Source organism: Gadus macrocephalus, chromosome 10 (assembly GCF_031168955.1).
Source record: "Gadus macrocephalus chromosome 10, ASM3116895v1".
NCBI lineage: Eukaryota > Metazoa > Chordata > Actinopteri > Gadiformes > Gadidae > Gadus > Gadus macrocephalus.
The window spans coordinates 23,172,806-23,189,811 of NC_082391.1; the positions used below are offsets into that span (position 1 = coordinate 23,172,806).

Genomic DNA, 17,006 nt, shown 5'->3' on the forward strand with positions numbered 1-17,006 from the left:
TAATCTTCCTCGGGGCCCTAATTGATTTCCTGGAGGCGTGGCCTAATAAGGGCCAGGGGAGCAGTCGTTAGGACTGGTCGTGGCTCCTCCTCCGTGATGAACGTTGAGGGGAGCCGGCTGCACTCTGCGGGCCGTTAGGATGAGGAGACAGGAGGTAGAAGAACCATTAGGAGACGGAGACTCCAGCTTACGGTTGTAATTGTTCTAACTAAACACTACCAGCCCATGCAGATCAGCGTGGGAATCCCTAACGACTTTAATATTAAGTTAGGAACCGTTGAATACGGCATTGTGTGATTTAAATAGATGAGAGCGAGAATCACAGCTTTCGCCTGCTTCCTGCTGTAACAAGCTGTAGATTGGGTGTTGAAAAGTACATATAATGGTCGACCAATCAATTGTTCATTTCGATGCACAGAGGTTGACATAAAGGAGTTAATTTGGGTTCATTTTATTTCAAGGCAGAATATAATAACAGCTGTAGTATAAAAGAAAGCCATATAGTATATTATGGACTTAATAAACTGGCAGTGTGGAATAGTGTGAGGAACAGATATGAACTGACATGCAGGTTGGCAGGGACATTGTTTCGATGTTTAAACGTATATTGCATTTCTCTGACCTAAAAATAGATTAAAGATGCTCATCTTTTTTATTTTCTCGACCGTTTTATATTGTAAAGGGGTGACAAAATCCAAGGGAGAGATTGTCCTTCACAGGCCGGCAGATTAATACTTTTCTTCCATCTTGCCGTGTAGAGAGGAGAGAATATTACCTCACTTTCCTATTGTTCTGTCTGGCAGATTTCCTAATGGGATCTCTCCATCTCCTCAGAAAGGCTCTTTCATAAAAGAGAGCAGCCTGGAGTCCAGCCAGAGAGGGAGAGAGGACAACGGGGATGTGTGTGTGTGCGTGTGTGAGAAAAAAATAATATATATATATAAGTGGCCCCATCACATATTAAAGATTACTCTGAAAAGAAAATCCAGACAGAATTCTTATATTATATTTGTATATATTTCTTTCAGACGCTCAATCTCTTCAAATACTGTGTGTGTGTGTGTGTGTGTGTGTGTGTGTGTGTGTGTGTGTGTGTGTGTGTGTGTAAGACACACACAAACACACAGTATAGAGAGAGCGAGAGCGCGAGCGCGAGCGAGCGCGAGCGCGAGCGAGAGCGAGAGAGAGCAGGAGAAGCACTTGATATAATAATCTGGTGTGAGCCGGAGGCCTAGTCCACCTGAATGGGCCGTGAATATGGGCAGGCTGCCAGACAGCACGGGGTGACAGAGACATCAGAGCTCCATACTGAGCAGAACAACAGCGGACCCACACAGGGAGGGAAGAGTTCTGTTTTCATAGAGCATGGAGTGGAACGGACTGAACTCTGCAGCTCAGAACCCCCCCCCCCCCCGTTCAGCTTCCAAAGCCCTGTTAAAGAATGATGAATAGTGCCCACATTAACGGCTTAACAAAGGGGTAGAGCCATTGTCTGCGAGTCGTCACACTGTTAATGTTGTACCTCTGGGTAATTGAACGCAGGTTGCCTGTGCTGAAATAGCTGCCAACCTTCGTTAGACTTCTGCGATGGAAACACGCGTCGCCACTCCCTTCATTGTGATCCTCCTGGAGGATTTGACATGCAGATGTAGCTGATCAAATCATCTCATCTAAACCATGTGGGTTTTCGCGATCATGCTTGTATAATTATTTGCGATTGTTAGTAGTAAGATTACGAAGATATCATTCAACATAGGTGTGTTCTCAGATTGTCACCCAATGCTCACTCATATCAGGTATCTGTGCCTAGGCATGGGGGGCTGTGAATGGGCCTAAGTCATCATCTTCATCAACATCAACATCATCAGCACCAACTTCATCATCATCATCACAATCTTCGTGATCGTTCTCAGCACAATCGTCATCCTTATCACCACCACCATCATAATCATCACCTTCAATAGCATCATCGTCTTCATCACCATCTTCATCATCATTCTCATCATCGGGAAACACAAACACAGCACATGACGGCCCAGGCTGTCCTTCATCTACCACTAACCTCCACAACATCTCTCCCTCCCTCCCTCCCTCCCCCTCCCTCTCCCCCCCATCATGGATCTCGCCGCTGCAGGTGGGCAGGTGACAACTAGAGGAACAAGAGTATCAGCGGAACCACAGTGACACTCTGCCACTGTGTGTGTGTGTGTGTGTGTGTGTGTGTGTGTGTGTGTGTGTGTGTGTGTGTGCGTGTGTATGTGTATAGTATGATGCTTCAACAATTGATCTCTTAGCAGTAAGGGACTATTTGTCCGTCCCTGCAGCCAGCGAAGGGAGAGAATATAAAAAAACGAACAAGCCAGGAATTGGGCGTAACATCCCGGGAATGCGAATGTGTTTCCTCTTTAAGAACCCCCCCTCCTCCCACACACATACACACACACACAAGGACACAAACACACAGACTCACACACAGACACACACACACACGGCCACACACACACACACACTCCCCGCTCAGCTAACACGTGCGTGGTTAATATTCAACTCAGCTCCTCAGAAGGACCAAATGGAAAAGCAGTTTGCCCTGTGGCGAGCTTGTGTCAACCGGCTCATTGATCAGTCAGTGGGGGGGGGTTACTGGAACACTTACCGGGGGGGTGGTGTAGAGACAAGGTAGATTGGGGAGGGGGGTGGGGGGGGGCGAAGGATAATACATTGGAGTTACAGTCACCGACGGATACGGTCATGGATGAGAACAGAATAGAGGAACGATAATATAAAGTGAGACCATTTTGCATCTTATGGTTGAAAAAGACATTCATCCCATTTGTTCAGTTGTTTACTGTTGGGACCAGTATCGATTTTTGGTGGTAAAATACAACTATTAGCATCTGTGTTAAGAAATGTCATCAATAACAAATATTCAGTGTTTTTACAATTTGCGGATAATTGAGTTCTGCCAGGACTGAGCACTAATGGCAGATAAAAATGAGAGCTCAACTGATATGCAGATGGTGTGAGTGGGTCCAGTCACTCGGCCCATCACCTGCTGCAGATGGATCACTTCTCATTGCTGACACAGGATGCACCACGTGTGTCTCACCCTCACGGCATCAGGTAGCAAACCCCTGCAGTCAGACTCTTCCGAAACAGTTTGCCACAAATTGAATTGGGCGTGTGAACTCAATTTGGGTTTCAAATCGGTTTCACTTGAATTCAAAGGCCCTGTTGGTATGGTTGTCCAAAATGCAATTCTGCTATGGAAGTCAGCATACAACAAATGTATGTGTGTGTGTGTGTGTGTGTGTGTGTGTGTGTGTGTGTGTGTGTGTGTGTGTGTGTGACCACAGTAGAAAGACACAAATATCCTCCATGTTTACAGTGCAAACATCCCGCTAACAGCCTCCGCCCACTGTTCCCACGGGAGGGGGGGGGGGGGGCTGACCCTGTCAAGAGCCAAGACAGGAAGTAATGAGGGCAGGTTGGCACAGGTAAACAGAAACGGCTGAAGACAGAAACCCCATCAGCTCTGCGTTTTCTGTACAATGTCAAAAAGTATCTTATTTCCTCTAGAACAGTATCTCTACCCAACGCCACAGCAGGAAAGAGGCGGATACATAGATAGCCTGCTGTTTGTCTGTCTCTACCTGTAGAGAGCTGTGGCACCCTGCAAAACCATCAATGTAAATGGACCCCCGGTTACACCCAGCGACCAGCCTCTCTCAGAAGCTGCTAATGTGTACAGAGCAGGCATCCATGCCTCCTCAGCACTGGCACTCTGACACACAGACACACACACACACACACACACTGAGTGAAAACCCATACGGAATGGTATCGACTTGCAACTCCCTGTATAGTCTGCAAAGGATATGGTGTGTGTGCCCTCATGTGTGTAACTACACCCAGGTAGAATCGCTGTCGTGTGTGTGCCCTCGTGTGTGTAGCTACACCCAGGTAGCAGAGCTGCGCTGTGTGCCCTCGTGTGTGTAGCTACACCCAGGTAGCAGAGCTGCGCTGTGGGCCCTCGTGTGTGTAGCTACACCCAGGTAGCAGAGCTGCGCTGTGGGCCCTCGTGTGTGTAGCTACACCCAGGTAGCAGAGCTGCGCTGTGGGCCCTCGTGTGTGTAGCTACACCCAGGTAGCAGAGCTGCGCTGTGGGCCCTCGTGTGTGTAGCTACACCCAGGTAGCAGAGCTGCGCTGTGTGCCCTCGTGTGTGTAGCTACACCCAGGTAGCAGAGCTGCGCTGTGTGCCCTCATGTGTGTAGCTACACCCAGGTAGCAGAGCTGCGCTGTGTGCCCTCGTGTGTGTAGCTACACCCAGGTAGCAGAGCTGCGCTGTGTGCCCTCGTGTGTGTAGCTACACCCAGGTAGCAGAGCTGCGCTGTGGGCCGCGCCGCTCATCCCCCTCCCTCACACTGGCCGGCCGGCCCCATGGTTCTATTGTTTACCCTCCCAGACCCAATCAGCAGTGGCGGGATGGTCTCCCGCGGCGATCACACGTCCGACCGACGAGGCCAGCTGCCCGCCGCACCGAGCCAACTGGATCCATTTCAAATGTGTGTTTGAGCGGTCGCCGCGAGGCCCTGGGAGCCGACACACCGTCACCGCGAGGCCCTGGGAGCCGACACACCGTCAACGCGAGGCCCTGGGAGCCGACACACCGTCACCGCGAGGCCCTGGGAGCCGACACACCGTCACCGCAAGGCCCTGGGAGCCGACACCGTCACCGCGAGGCCCTGGGAGCCGACACGCCGTCACCGCGAGGCCCTGGGAGCCGACACCGTCACCGCGAGGGCCCGCCGCACCGGGGGCCCTTCCGCCTCGCTGTTTGCCATTAGCAGCTAGCGACGAGTCCAGACGTGACCTCACAAGGACGCCATGGCAACTGGAGGAGTCCGAAACACTTTCCTAGACTTTATCATCAATCACGATTGAATTGAATTCAAATTCGATTCGTTATTTAGGAATGAATCTTGGCGTTCCATCTTTAATTATTCTGCCTACATGGCCTGGGCCTCTGGGATGCTCTCATACTTAACCTCGCTCTGTCTCTCTCTCTCTCTCGCTCTGTCTGAAGCTCCTTCCGGACTAATATCAAGTGTTGCAGATCAATAATGGCCCATTAGGTAACTGAAGATGTGTCTGTCTGTGTGGGTGTGTTTGTGAATATCTGTGGTAGTGTGTGGATGCGTATATGACTGTGTGTGTGTGTGTGTGTGTGTGTGTGTTTGTCTGTTTGTGGTTGTGTGTGTGTGTGTATATTTGTCTGTTTGTGTGTGTCTGTTTGTGGGTGGGGGTGTGTGTGTGTGTGTGTGTGTGTGTGCGTGTGTGTGTGGATATGTGTGTGTGTGTGGATATGTGTGTGTGTGTGGCGTGCGTGTGTGCTTGCGTGAGTGCGTGTGTGTGTCTGTAGTTGTGTGCGTACGTGTATGTGTGTGTGTTTGCTCAGGCCCTGCTCAGTGCGGCCCAGTGCCGTCAGGGTGATTCTCAGGGTCTTCTTCCCCTCCCGTTCTACCCTCGTTCATTCAGTCTCTTTCTATCCAGCCGTTGTCTTACGTCTTTCATTGCCACAACCTGATACTGCTCTAAACAGATTACATTTAGCGCTGAACATCACTAAATAATGTCATTACATCTGTACTGTCATACCTTTGACTGTCCTACTGTCCATCCATCCGTCATCCATTCATATACACATTAATCGACCCATCCATATACACATCCATCCATATACACATCCATCCACATATTCATCCATCCATCCATCCATCCATCCATCCATCCATCCATCCATCCATCTACCAATTTATTCATCCATCAGTCTCCCCATCCATCCATTCATTCAGCCATCAATGCCACCCAAGTCATCTTTAATAACTCTTTCATAACTGCATGTTTCCGGCTTTCATTTGCAGTGCAGTTGGCAGCACAGCAACATTTCTAAATAAATAATTACATTATGTAATGATGCAACGGTAATCCAATCCTTCAAGGTGTAAGTGCATTACACACTCATGCACACGGTGAATGGCTCTCAGTTCAGAACGGGCTGATCTTAATTGGGGGGGCCCACATCAGAGGGATATGGAAGAGCCCCCTAGTCCTATCAGCGTCACCTGCCCACACGTTGGCAGGAACCACGCACAACAGCGCCCCTGGTGGTGGGGGTTGGATGTGTTTATGTTTCTGTAGGCGCGTGAATTCAAAGTTGTTTCTGTTTTTGTCGTATAATGTGTTGCGTGTGCGAGCGTGTGTGTTTGTTCGCATGCGTGTGTGTGCATGCCTGTGTGTGCATGCATGTGTGTGCGTGCATACAAAATAAATAAATGAATGACACAAACAGGGATGTGTTTAGACGTCACAGGCGATCAAACACATTTACTGTCGTGACTTACGTGCGTTCCTTCCTGTCAAAGACCAGGTTTAAGAAACACTCCTTTATAAATAGCCCTCAGTTCCTCAATCAACTTGAAAGGCACTCACTAAATAAAGCCTTAGGGGTTTGGTTTTTCCCTGGGGGAGAGATATTGAGACCAGAATTCAAAGCAAGGCTAAAGAAATGGTTCTTACAGCGGGGCTAGGAGGAAGGGTGGGACCATCTGCTGGGGACGCTCTGCATCTCGAAAACACACGTTCAAGTTGTGGATCAGAGGAGAGAGAGGCACAGATGTTAATCTAATTCTAACTATCACAACTCCACGTTCCCACACACACACACTCTTATCCAGATTTTTTTCTGATTTAAGTTGACTTCCATCAGTCAGTCTTTCTCTCACACACACACACACACACACACACACACACACACACACACACACACACACACACACACACACACACACACACACACACACACACACACACACACACACACACACACACACACACACACACACCTTTACTTTCTCAGTTCCTCCCCCCCACCCCTCCTCTTTGAGACAGTATGAATCCCAGACTTTGTCTCCCCCCACCAGCGCACACCCTGTAATTAACTCTCTTCTGTTCTTCGGCAGAGCCTTCACGTCTCGGGCTCGACGTGTTCTCCTCCTCTTCTAGATCATCCACCTCCCATTATTAAATCGGCAGCTCATCACCACCTTCATCCCTCTCTGTCCCCTCAACTCCTCTTCCTCCTCCTCCCCCTCCCTCCACCACCACACATTATTTAAAACCAAAAGGATCTGTGTTGCCATGGAGCCTGTCGTCATGACTACAAACAACTACGCAGACGGGCGCCGTGCCACAGAGGAGAGGAGTGGGGGGGGGGACCGAGAGAGGAGAGGGAAGAGGAAGGGAACGGGGGTGATAAGGGGTCACGCCCGCTACATTACCCTCTGACCCCCCCCCCCCCCCCCCCCATCACACACACACACACACACACTCACTCAGTGCCGAGGGCTGGGAACTGCCCGCTGTCCTTTAAAGGTCAGCGTAGAGGACAGGCAGGGGTCACAGCCGAGCCTCGGAGAACCAGGAGGGAGGGGGGGGGGCTGGACCGTTAACACGCACCTCCCTACTCTCTTCCTCCTCCTCTTCCTCTCCAGACGGAAGCCCAGCTTCTCTTTCCTCCCCCCTCCTCCTCTCCTTTCCTCCTCCACCTCCTCCCTCCACTCCTCTCCTCCTCCCCTCTCTCCTCCCCCCTCCTCCTCTCCTCCTCCTCCCCTCTCCACCTCCTCCCACCCCTCCTCTTCCTCTCCTCCGCCTCCCTCACCTCCCCTCACCTCCTCCTCCTCCTCCTCCCTCCTCTCCTCTCCCCTCTCCTCTCCACCTCCTCCCCCCCCTCCTCTTCCTCTCTCCTCTCCTCTCCCCTCCTCCTCCTCCTCCCTCCTCCCCTCTCCTCTCCTCCTCCTCTCCTCTCCTCCTCTCCTCTCCTCTCCTCCTCCCCTCTCCTCCCCTCCTCTCCTCTCCCTCCTCTCCTCTCCTCTCCTCCTCTCCTCTCCCCTCTCCTCTCCTCTCCTCTCCTCCTCCTCCTCTCCTCTCCTCCTCTCCTCTCCTTCCCTCTCCTCCCCTCTCCTCCCCTCCCCAGCGCTCTACCTGCAGGCTGCTTTAGCTCTGTAGCTGACGTCACCTCGGTCGGCGTCAGCTCTTTTCCTCCAGGGTTTATGGACACATGACGAGACGGAGGAGCCCCGGGCTCCGGGGTTAAACCCTGGGGCCCCACACTGGCATTAAGGTGACCCTGGGCGGCCCCGCCCCGTTCTGTGTCCCCGGCGGCCAATAGGAGCACAGGGGGATGTACATAGAGGCGTGGAACACTGCAGCCTCTGCAAGGATCAGTCTGCTATTAACAGACGGGCCTTCGCCTCAGTGAAGCACGGCTGCAGTGATGACCTTTGAGGCCGGTCGTTGTGTACGCGTACGGACCCCTGGAGGGGGTGAGGAGCGAACACTCCTTCCAGGCGGTTTGGTTTTAGTGTGAGACGGAGGTGAGGACAGAGCGAGGTGCCTAGAAGGTCGGTGGCTAGCTGTGGGTTCGGAAGTGTGTGTGTTAGTGTGTTTGTTTTTTCCTCCCTGTGGCCCGTCTGGAAGTTCCTGCACTCGGAGATCAATACTGAGTCAACAGAACGGGTCTGAGGACAGCTGAACCCACGTGATGGTCCGATGAATAAGATCAAGCAAACATTTACATTCAGCAGACGCCTTGCCCAAAGCGACTCACAAACATTTATACACACATTCACACATTGACGGCAGAGTCAACCAAACAGCCAGCCCTCCTGGAGCAGTTAGGGACAGGTATCCTGCTCAGAGACACCTCGACACACAAGCTAGGAGGAGCCCGGAGTCAACCCGACGTGAGGCCTTCATGTTTCACAAGCGCCAAATGCTAGGCTTAAATCTTTCTTTGACTCATCTTAACCCCTGTTAAGATGGCTTTCCTCCTGGTACCACCCATGAAGAAAACAAGGTTGGGAAGATCTATACTGCCCCCTTGTGGGGACTGCCAGCAACACACCTCGAAAGACTAATGCGTCTGTCTGTCTCGGTACATGTTTGTGTGCGTGTGTGATTGTGTGTGCGTGTGGGTGCGTGCGTGTGTGTCTGAATGGATAAAGCTAAATATAATCTTTCCGTTCGACTATAACTCATGCGTGCTGGTGTCCTTTTGGAAGACATCCCAATCATCTTTCATCAGGTTCTCATAAAACAGCGACCACGGTGTGACCAGCAGCACACTGAGGCCCGGGCTGCCAGCGGCTCTGGGAATAGGAGCCCTCGCATGAAGAGCATCTAGACGGAGCGCAGCTCCATCCAGACACCTGCCCCCTTCAACACACACACGCTGTCTTTCTCACACACACACACAAACAGTTCTCTCTCACTCTCGCACGCACAAACACACTTTCTCTCTTTCAAACACGCACTTTCTCTCTCTAACCATCATGCACACACAAGTTCTCTCTCTGACAAACACACACACACACACTTTTTTGACCCCTCACACAAAAAAAATAACACTTATAATCTCACATACTCTTTCTTGACCACTCACACAAGAAGTACAGACGCACACACAAACAAACAAACAGACACTAATTCTCTCTCTCTCTCTCTCTCTCTAACTCTCTCTCTCTCACACAAGTACAGACACACATCCACACAGATCAGTGCCCATGCGGTTCAGTCAAAGTGTTTCTTAATTCAATTTGCAGACACGACCCGAGTTCCGGTTCATTCATTACTTGTGGTCGATTTAACAGAACACACACACACACACACACACACACACATACGATCTTTGTGTGGTAGTTGCGTGATGTTCCTTGGCCCCGTCTATTTTTGTGGTTGCGGCTATGTGTAGCAGTCTTTAGGAATGAGCCAGACTATGTTACACTCTGGTCCCCCCCTCAGACACTCTGCTAAAGTAACAGCTGAGGTCAGGCTACTTAAAGATGCATGCACGCACACGCACACGCACACACACACACACACACACACACACACACACACACACACACACACACACACACACACACACACACACACACACACACACACACACACACACACACACACACACACACGTCCTGCCGAATCCAGCCACTCAACAACCTGACTACCTTGAGCCGACGGTGCCGGGTGGAGACCTCAGAGCACCTCAGCTCCGGGGGGCTTCCACACCGCTCTCTCCGGGACCCGACCTGCACCTCCTGGGGGCGCTCAGCGGGGAGTCTCAGCCCACCCCGACACCTGCTCCATTCTAGAACTTGGAAGGCACCAACAAGACCCTAATCCTCCCGTTTGCCCCCCTGCTGAGAGCGGAGGGGTGGGGACGGGGGGGGTAGGAGGGTGGTAGGTAACAGTAAGGTAGTGGGGGGGTGGTGGCGGTCCTCTAAGGCTCCGGGTGCCCCCCCCTGCCCTGCCTGTCCGGATCATGGAGCCGCACCGCCTGCGCAGCGAGACCCCGACGGCGTCCAGCCGCAGCTCCACTGACCTGCTGTACGACAGCTGCCCCCCCTGCTCCCTGCGGAGGGGGGGGCCGCGCCCGGGGGGGGGACGCCCCGCCGCGGCCAGTGGCCTCCCGGCGGCGCCTCGTGGACCCCGGGCCGGCCCGGCCCCCGGCGCGGCTCACGTTCCCACGCTACCCCCGGGGGCGGGGCGGTCCGGGGCTGGAGCCCGGCCAGACCACAGCTACTGCAGCTGGGCCGGGGGCCGGGGGGCCGAGGGGGGGTGGGGCGACGGACGGCCGCCGGGGGAGGGAGCGGGGGGAGGAGGAGCGGAGGGCTGCGGGGGGGAGGAGATGGACAGCCCCAGTCCGGCGCGCAGCGTGGACCACCAGAGCGTCCTGTCCGTCTACGACAACCTCCGCGAAGGCGCCACCCCCGACGACAGGGCCACGCCCGACGACAGGGCCACGCCCATGGAGACCAGGACCCTGTTCCTCCACAGCGAGGAGGACGGCTTCCTGTTCCCCCACAGCGAGGAGGACGGCTTCCTGTTCCCCCCCAGCGAGGAGGACGGCTTCCTGTTCCTCCACAGCGAGGAGGACGGCTTCCTGTTCCCCCACAGCGAGGACCAGCTCGGCCTGCTGGGCTCGGGGCGGGGCGCGGCCAGCCGGGACAGCAGCCCGTGGTCCTCCTGTGAGATAATCCTGGCGGAGAGCCGGCTCAGCGACGGGCCCGGGGGGCCGGGGGAGGGGCCGTCCCACACGCTCACGGCCAGCCTGCCTCCGCTGGACCGGGACCGGGCGGCCCCTGCCGGGGCGAGGGTCCCTCCGCCGGTGCCCCGGGCCGACCCGGTGGCCCGCGCCCTGCGCAGCGTGCTCACGGGGCTGCAGCACCAGATGGGACGCCAGCGGGACGAGTACGAGGCCAGGATCAGCAGGTACGGCGCCGCAACTTAACACACGACGCATGGCCGAGGGACAACGCACAGACACGCACTGTACGGTCGGACACACACTGCAGACACACACTGTACGGTCGGACACACACTGCAGACACACACTGTACGGTCGGACACACACTGCAGACACACACTGTACGGTCGGACACACACTGCAGACACACACTGTACGGTCGGACACACACTGCAGACACGCACTACGGACACACACTGCAGACACACACTGCAGACACGCACTACGGACACGCACTACGGACACGCACTACGGACACACACTGCAGACACGCACTGTACGGTCGGACACACACTGCAGACACACACTACGGACACACACTGCAGACACACACTACGGACACACACTGCACAGACAGACACTGCAGACACACAACGCACAGACACACACTGCACAGACACGCACTGTACGGACAGCCACTGCACGGACACGCACTGCAGGCACGCACTGCAGGATACACACTGCACGGGCGCACACTGCACGGACACACACTGCACCACACTGCACAGACACACACTGCACCACACACCACCCAGACACACACTGCACAACACACACAGAGCATAAGCAATAGGAAGAAGTGATTGCAAAGAATGGTTTCTACTATTTTTGGGTTTGAGTATTTTGCGTTTGCATGGATTTGTGTTTTCTACGTGATGTTCGCGGGTGTGGGTTCTCCTGTTACAGTGGGGCTCCGATCTTTAGTGACACTGATGTTCTGTTACCATGACCCTTGTCCCACCCCATATCCTGTTCCCAGGGCAACGGCAGGTCGTGGGATTCTGCAATCCATTTCCTGACACCGTTTACCCAAGGGCTCTCACATGATGTGTGGCTTGGAAATATTAAAGATGATTTCATTTTAAGGCTCCACTGACAACAGATGCAGATACAAAAACTCTCAAGTGGTAAATTGACAACCACAGCCACAGGCCAAATGAGGTTGCTTGGTTCTCTCTATGCGTCTGTATGTGTTGGAAGGGAGTTAATTTTTGTGTATAACCGAGACACCATCACATAACCCGATAGACAGTCGTTTTGTTTGTCCAACTTGACATCACTCCTGCTCTTGCATAAAAGTTAGTTATCCAATCGCGAGCAATCTCAAAAGACTTAACCGTACTTCACTTTGGCGTTGGAAGCGTTGACGCATCGATGATGACTAACACGTCCCCCCCCGGGTGTACTCCAGTACTTATCACAGCTGTAGAGGCCCACTACAAAGATGTATACACAGATGCAGCCGGGTGTTTTACCATAAGCTCGGGGTAACACTCGGTTGCATCAGTAAATAATAACCAAGAAAACGCCGGGAGCACGCTCCGTCTCATTACCCCCCTCGTGTGTGTCCGTGTGTGTCCCTACCAGCCTGGAGCAGAGGAACAGGGAGCTGCAGAGCCAGTTGCTGGGTCTGAAGGCCAACCTGTCGCAGCAGCGCCGCTGGTACCAGGCGGTCCAGGCCAGGATTCAGGAGTCGGAGCGGGCCCGGGCCGCCGCCGAGACCCGCAACGCCACTATCCAGCGAGAGATGGACCAGTTCTTTGACACCTTCGGGGAGCTCAACAACGAAGCCAGAAAGGCCGAGCGGATTGTCCGGAGCTTCTGAGAGAGGGGGGCGGGGTTGTCCGGAGGGTGAACCAACGATGAGAAACGTTAATACACGGACGACCAGAAGAAGCGTCCTGCCAGGGGGAGAATGGCGCATTGCCACTTCCATGCCACGTGTTTACTGAGACATTTGGCTGACAAGTGAAGACACTAAAATGAGAGCACTGTGTTCTGCGTCAGGGTAATGAAATAGTTATTTCAGATCCAGGATCAGATTGTCTCCTTTTCGATCAGAAAAAGCTATTGGAAAAAGTTTGGTGAAACATTGCTTTAAGTGTTTATCTCCTGGTGCTAATATAAGGAAACAAAACAAAAACATTGTATGTTTTAATAAATTAATGTATTTAGAAATATAAGAAAAATAAATCACACAAAGGCATACTAATAAACCGTTTGGACGTCCATTTTTATTTCTGAGGATGTAAAGTTGATAAGCCACATGGTCCGAATGGTAGTCGAAGCAGTCACTCAAGCAAATTCAAAAACAACCCTAGGTGGAAAGCTAGCACGACATGTGAACTCATGATGTAGCCTACAGTGCATACAAAGCCTCTCCATGTTAGACATGGCGAACACAACATGTTGGGAGTACACATCCCATAATAAACAGGTCACCGTGCGCATCCCTGATTGTTTAAGGCATGATTGGGTGAGGATGAAGTTTTTTCTTTTGTTAAACAAGAACATAAAGTGTACAACAAGAGTGCTCGAATCTACTTTCTCTCTCCATCATTTTCCTTTATATTCTTAAGCAAATTCATTAAATGAGTGAACCGTCCAGCTGTACAGACGCTCGCGTCAGACTCTAGAGGTCTGGTCCACGTTTGGGAACTATTAACTATTTAATAAAAAATTATCTGATGGAATGACAATCTAAGTTCTGGGAGAGGGTGCCTCACAGTACACTAGGATAATCATTTAAAAACACAACAACAGGGACGGAGTGACGGGAGGGAACAGCATTTCAAACAGGGTCTAGAGAATGTAAAAGTAGTGTGGCTGGAAGGTGAAGGGGACCCTGACCGGGGTTCATTAGGAGAACTGTTCTGAGTGCGTTGAGGAGAACCCTTGGCTGCCATGCAGGGTGAACAACATCCTTGCGTAGGGATTACGGTGTCTGTCCTGTTTTCCTAAGATGCTTTTTGAAATGACTCTGTTTTAATTCCTTGGTTTCTTCTGTCCCTGTCCTAATGGAATACTTTGGAGTGGCGCCCTTTGGGTCGGGCGGTCGATGATGAAATGTATTGACCAGGGCCCAGTCGCCATCGGCCCTCCGCTCAACTATTCTGTGCAACACATTGCAAGAAAACAATAAATACAATAACATGTGTTTCCCCCGCTCCCAAATGTTCATGTTGTTCTGTTTGATAAACACATCAAAAGTCAGTACCGTCAAATCATACGAGGGCATTGCCAGGCCTACAGCTCTAGAGGAACTCCACTACTTCTTACAAATCAAGTATGTCATTTGCAATTCAAAAACGTTCTGACACTTTTCTTTAAAACATACAGTACAATACAGGCAGAAATAAACCATGGAACAAACACTGGGAACTCAGCCACAGCGCCCCCTGGCAGCCGGGGGTGAAAGCTCAAACCTGCGTCAAACGCGGCAATTCATAAAAACAACATAGAATACTGAGTGTTTGACGCTGTGGGGCGGCGCCAATGATGTGAGCAGGATGTGGGTGGGGCTTCAACAGCCAGCAGCTGTAGTCTCATCTGACAACTACAGTGTCTCTCATCCGAGGTGGTGGTTTCGAAGGAACCACGCGTTCCAGAATGCTTGATCAGGCTCGACGTTATCCTGATAAAGGGTACAGACTTAACCACCACCGCGGTGACCCTCACCCCCCCCCCCCCTCCCCCCACACACAGACACACGAAAGTCCAACTGCACACAAAGAGCTCCATCGTCAAACCAGCAACCAAGAAAATAACTCAATAAAAAAATGGAATAGAAAAAACACAGACAACTAAATACCTGGAGGAGGGAAAGCCCCCATGGGAGGACTGAGCGACCCGGTACTGACAGACTGACTCGTCTGGAGGGGGGGGGGGGGGTGGAGGGCCTGCAGGCAGACGGATGGACAGACAGACCGGGCGGGGGGGCCCCTGGCAGCGGGGGCCCCGGCTCACTGGCTCTCGTCCAGGGGCCCGGTCAGCGTGTCGATGCTGCTGCTGTCCGTGTCCGACGCCAGGGTCTGCTCCGTGGACATGGAGGAGATGTCGTTGGCCGAGGACGACTGGGAGGCCGACCCCGAGACCGCGTCTGGGGGGGGGGGGGGGTTTGTTGTTAAGAGGTTTACGTTTTAAGAGACATCGTTTGAGGATCATTTGCTATAAAAGTCATCGCCATCCGGTGAAATACAAAGAGAGAGTTTACGTTCTGAGGGGATTGACTCTTTATATTCTAGAACTCTGACCAGGCAATCAGGGCATCTAGCCTTGATTGGGTTAGGGGGATCTGTCTTTGCTGTTCATCACAGGTGCATGAAACGGACTGAGTCCCAGAGGAGGGAGGAGAGAGGCAGGGTTGCTATTGTTTAATTACAAAATGTTCTCTTTTCCCTTCTCTACGAAATAACTTTCATGACAACTTTGCCCATCATGCTAGATACATTATAAAAGTCGATCAAACTAATCTAGCCATAATGTGTGCAGAAAGCTACGGTAACGCTGCTGGTCATTGAGGGGAGCTGACCCAAGATGGCAGATATTCAATGTGTCGGCTGTAAACCACTAACCTGAGCAGTCCTCTTTCGTCACGCCGTTCTTGCTCCTCTCCTCCCAGTCAATGACCTCGTCGTAAATAAGCTCTGTGAAGGCAGAAGACAGGCGAACCAAAAGGTGGTTAGGTGTATGAATTAATTTGAACTGTAGTTCTTGCTCATGTCCACCAGAGGGCAGCCTACCTTTCCACTGGTCGATGCTGTGCTCTCTTTCTTCAAGCTGCTTATCTGAGATCTGAGGAGGAGGCTGTGAAGAAGAGGACATTTAAACAAAATGGACGTAAAAATAAAAAGGGCGTCAGCAACGCGTCTCGGATGGAAGGGGCTGACTCACCGCGTCGGCCTCCGCAGGGTCGTACCAAACGTGGATGTAGGGGTGGTTCAAGGCCTCCTCCACGGAGATTCGGGCTTCCGGGTCAATCACCAGCATTTTGGAGAGCAGGTCGCGTGCTTGACCAGCTGCCATGGAAACACAGCGAGTAGGGAGGGAGGGAGGAAGTAGGAGGGTGGGGGAGGGAGGGAGGGGGGAGCAGTTACTAAGGGAACTAGACGGTGACATTGCACAATTCTGAAAAGTCTCAGTGGGAAGGGATGACATCACCTCTTCTGGTGGGGTAACGTTGCAGTGTTCAAATATGTATGTTTGGATCAATATTTAAATGTGAACACTAGCAGTTACGTTTAGGGATTGTCTTATTTCCTTTTAAGTGCCGTTTCAATACCTGCTTCAATCTTAAGGATAATACCTGCATTTCTAAAGCTTAAACCTTAAAGGACCACTAGTTGGAAATTGGATTCAATATGTTGCTGAATTCCTGAATTATTCCCAGTCCCTGTAGTAACGAATATGAATAATATACACATCGCGATTATTTTCTTCCACACTACTTGATTCTTCAGGTTGCAAACAAAATGTATCGTAAAAGATAGAAACAGATAAAGCCAGAAACCTCAACGTTATCTTAGTGGAAGTAATTACACACTGGGGACCCGTGGAACCAGGACCCCAACCTTAAAACCCCTCCGTTAAAACACACAAGTGGACTAAATACAAACCCTGAGGGGGCTCTGAGCGGTCCTCTTACTCTTGAGTTTGTCCTGCTCCGTCTCGGACGGGAAGGCCCAGTCGGGGAAGAGCTCGGCGAAGTTGACCCCCGAGTACTGCGGCTTGTTCAGGACGTAGTTCCTCACGGTCTCCATCAGGCGGTTCATGAACTCCATGGTGGGCGTCCCCAGCACCTCGATCACCTTGTTCCACTGGTCGATGTCTGCCCCGGGGGTCAAGGGTCGTGCTCCTCAT

General features: G+C 52.2%; 2 protein-coding genes across 2 annotated transcripts in view; one reads left to right on the top strand and one right to left on the bottom strand.

The window, feature by feature from the left end:
* The window catches only part of LOC132465995 (ras-GEF domain-containing family member 1C-like), a 15,581-nt gene extending 10,739 nt beyond the window's left edge, over positions 1 to 4,842 (bottom strand). Inside the window, 2 exon segments of the mRNA XM_060062963.1 lie at positions 4,466 to 4,621; positions 4,795 to 4,842. Of these exon segments, the coding sequence (XP_059918946.1) occupies positions 4,466 to 4,621; positions 4,795 to 4,842 (204 nt within the window).
* Positions 4,843 to 10,382: 5,540 nt separating this feature from the next.
* On the top strand, positions 10,383 to 13,363 carry LOC132466219 (uncharacterized). Its single transcript, XM_060063309.1, has 2 exons — positions 10,383 to 11,332; positions 12,735 to 13,363. Exons 1-2 carry the CDS (start codon positions 10,383 to 10,385, stop codon positions 12,970 to 12,972), a joined length of 1,188 nt encoding a protein of 395 aa, XP_059919292.1. The 3' UTR covers positions 12,973 to 13,363.
* Positions 13,364 to 17,006: the final 3,643 nt, after the last annotated feature.

What these genes read in the sequence shown, in the direction of transcription:
- LOC132466219 (XM_060063309.1), top strand. Translation starts at nt 10,383, where the DNA reads ATGGAGCCGCACCGCCTGCGCAGCGAGACCCCGACGGCGTCCAGCCGC. An exon ending in TACGAGGCCAGGATCAGCAG is followed by an intron (nt 11,333 to 12,734) that starts GTACGGCGCCGC and finishes TGTCCCTACCAG; the next exon opens with CCTGGAGCAGAGGAACAGGG.